A 3,467-nucleotide genomic window follows, 5' to 3' on the forward strand; every position below is an offset into this window, starting at 1 on the left:
GTCATGAATGAGGCATTTTTTGGAGGCATTCTATTTCATATGGCTGCTGTGCTGTAGTGTATGAGTTTAGAGAGATGGTGTAGAGAGTGTATGAGTGTAGACAGTGTATGAGTGTAGAGAGTGTATGAGTGTAGAGAGTGTATGAGTGTAGAGAGATGGTGTAGAGAGTGTATGAGTGTAGAGAGATGGTGTAGAGATGTATGAGTGTAGAGAGATGGTGTAGAGAGTGTATGAGTGTAGAGAGGTGTAGAGTGTATGAGTGTAGAGATGGTGTAAGAGTGTATGAGTGTAGAGAGATGGTGTAGAGAGTGTATGAGTGTAGAGAGATGGTGTAGAGAGTGTATGAGTGTAGAGAGATGGTGTAGAGAGTGTATGAGTGTAGAGAGATGGTGTAGAGAGTGTATGAGTGTAGAGAGATGGTGTAGAGAGTGTATGAGTGTAGAGAGATGGTGTAGAGAGTGTATGAGTGTAGAGAGATGGTGTAAGAGTGTATGTAGTTAGAGAGATGTGTAGAGAGTGTATGAGTGTAGAGAGATGTGTAGAGAGTGTATGAGTGTAGAAGATGTGTAGAGAGTGATGAGTGTAGAGAGATGTGTAGAGAGTGTATGAGTGTAGAGAGATGGTGTAGAGAGTGTATGATGTAGAGAGATGGTGTAGAGAGTGTATGAGTGTAGAGAGATGGTGTAGAGAGTGTATGAGTGTAGAGAGATGGTGTAGAGAGTGTTATGAGTGTAGAGAGATGTGTAGAGAGTGTATGAGTGTAGAGAGATGGTGTAGAGAGTGTATGAGTGTAGAGAGATGGTGTAGAGAGTGTATGATGTGTTGAGAGATGGTGTAGAGAGTGTATGAGTGTAGAGAGATGGTGTAGAGAGTGTATGAGTGTAGAGAGATGGTGTAGAGAGTGATTGAGTGTAGAGAGATGGTGTAGAGAGTGTATGAGTGTGGATAGATGGTGTAGAGAGTATGAGTGTAGAGAGATGGTGTAGAGAGTGTATGAGTGTAGAGAGATGGTGTAGAGGTGTATGAGTGTAGAGAGAGTGTAGAAGTGTATGGAGTAGAGAGATGTAGAGAGTGTATGGTGTGGATAGATGGTGTAGAGAGTGTATGAGTTGGATAGATGGTGTAGAGAGTGTATGGGTAGAGAGATGGTGTAGAGAGTGTATGAGTGTAGAGAGATGGTGTAGAGAGTGTATGAGTGTAGAGAGAGGTGTAGAGAGTGTATGAGTGTAGAGAGATGGTGTAGAGAGTGTATGAGTGTAGAGAGATGGTGTAGAGAGTGTATGAGTGTAGAGAGATGGTGTAGAGAGTGTATGAGTGTAGAGAGATGGTGTAGAGAGTGTATGAGTGTGGATAGATGGGTAAGAGTGTATGAGTGTAGAGATGGTGTAGAGATGTATGAGTGTGGATAGATGGTGTAGAGAGTGTATAGTGTAGAGAGATGGTGTAGAGAGTGTATGAGTGTAGAGAGATGGTGTAGAGAGTGATGAGTGTAGAGAGATGGTGTAGAGAGTGTATGAGTGTAGAGAGATGGTGTAGAGAGTGTATGAGTGTAGAGAGATGGTGTAGAGAGTGTATGAGTGTAGAGAGATGGTGTAGAGAGTGTATGAGTGTAGAGAGATGGTGTAGAGAGTGTATGAGTGTAGAGAGATGGTGTGTAGAGTGTATGAGTGTAGAGAGATGTGTAGAGAGTGTATGAGTGTAGAGAGATGTGTAGAGAGTGTATGAGTGTAGAGAGATGGTGTAGAGAGTGTATGATGTAGAGAGATGGTGTAGAGAGTGTTGAGTGTAGAGAGATGGTGTAGAGAGTGTATGAGTGTAGAGAGATGGTGTAGAAGTGTATGAGTGTAGAGAGATGGTGTAGAGAGTGTATGTGTGTGAGAGATGTGTAGAGAGGATGAGTGTAGAGAGATGGTGAGAGAGTGTATGAGTGTAGAGAGATGGTGTAGAGATGTTGAGTGTAGAGAGATGGTGTAGAGAGTGTATGAGTGTGGATAGATGGTGTAGAGAGTATGAGTGTAGAGAGATGGTAGAGATATAGTGTAGAGAGATGGTGTAGAGAGTGTATGAGTGTAGAGAGAGTGTAGAGAGTGTATGAGGTGTAGAAGATGGTGTAGAGAGTGTATGTGTGGATAGATGGTGTAGAGAGTGTATGAGTGTGGATAGATGGTGTAGAGAGTGTATGAGTGTAGAGAGATGGTGTAGAGAGTGTATGAGTGTAGAGAGATTGTAAGAGTGTATGAGTGTAGAGATGGTGTAGTGTATGAGTGTAGAGAGATGGTGTAGAGAGTGTATGAGTGTAGAGAGATGGTGTAGAGAGTGTATGAGTGTAGAGAGATGGTGTAGAGAGTGTATGAGTGTAGAGAGATGGGTAGTGTATGAGTGTAGAGAGATGGTGTAGAGAGTGTAATCTACACCATCTCTCCACACTCATACACTCTCTACCCCATCTCTCCACACATACACTCTCTACACCATCTCTCTACACTCATACACTCTCTACACCGTGTATGAGTGTAAAGAGCTGGTGTGTTTGACTGTTTATTTAAACTGACATTGTGTGTGAACAGTTCGAGTGCAGCTGCAGCAGTAGGCTGGCTGCTCCATTTACTGATCTGGTTTATATTCTTTTTCCTCACTGCTTTTTCTTGACTTTGTTTTTCAGCCTAATGGATCCAATTGGAACAATGCTACAAGGTGAAGGCTCAATGAATCCAATCTTCATGGGTACCTTTTTTTCTAAAGCTACTGCAATCGTTTTGACTAACGAACTAAGTATTCTGACACACAATGTTTGCATGCCTGACTGATCAAATCTCAGTGGGATAGAGTGAGTGTGACTGTCATAGTGTGACTGTCATAATGGGACTGTCATAATGGGACTATCATAATGGGACTGTTCATTGCTAAGAGTCTAATTGGTTTACTACAGAAGAGGCCAGGGTGTGGATTCGTTTCTATGCCTGCGTTGTGTGTGTGCGTGTGTGATTGAACCAGACGTGGGAAACAAAATGTGTGAGTGTGTGTTGTTGATGGCTGTTACCTTCTCCATGAGCTGTCGGAGCTGCCGACTGCGTGGGTCTCGGTTACACATGTTCTGGGCCGGGGCCACCACTGTACAGATACACTTCCCATCTGCATCCTGAGCTGAACTGTAGATCTGCCAGCCCTCCTCTGGGCTAGGATAGAGGGAGGGGAGGGGGCAGAGAGGGAGGGAGAGGAGGGAGAGGGGAGAGGGAGGAGGAGAGAGGAGAGGGAGAGAGAGGAGAGAGAGAGGGAGAGAGGGGAGAGGAGGGAGAAAGGGAGAGAGGGAGAGGAGAGAGAGGAGAGAGAGAGAGGGGAGAGAGGAGAGAGAGGGAGGGGGAGAGAGGGAGGGAGAAGAGGAGGGAGAGAGAGGGAGGGAGAGAGACGGAGGGAGAGAGACGGATGGGAGAAGAGATTTAGCCTCAAGACTAGAGGAATAGAGGCGT

At 44.8% G+C, this 3,467-nt stretch overlaps 1 protein-coding gene across 1 annotated transcript in view; it reads right to left on the reverse strand.

The window, feature by feature from the left end:
- Nucleotides 1-3,184, reverse strand: part of olfm2a (olfactomedin 2a) — a 25,944-nt gene extending 22,760 nt beyond the window's left edge. Inside the window, exon 1 of the mRNA XM_070439281.1 lies at nucleotides 3,041-3,184. Coding sequence (XP_070295382.1) covers nucleotides 3,041-3,091 — 51 coding nt within the window. The 5' untranslated portion in view covers nucleotides 3,092-3,184. The remainder of the gene's footprint in view (nucleotides 1-3,040) is intronic.
- Between the last annotated feature and the right edge of the window lie 283 nt (nucleotides 3,185-3,467).

The sequence above is a fragment of the Salvelinus sp. IW2-2015 genome, unplaced genomic scaffold (assembly GCF_002910315.2).
Source record: "Salvelinus sp. IW2-2015 unplaced genomic scaffold, ASM291031v2 Un_scaffold1536, whole genome shotgun sequence".
Classification (NCBI taxonomy): domain Eukaryota; kingdom Metazoa; phylum Chordata; class Actinopteri; order Salmoniformes; family Salmonidae; genus Salvelinus; species Salvelinus sp. IW2-2015.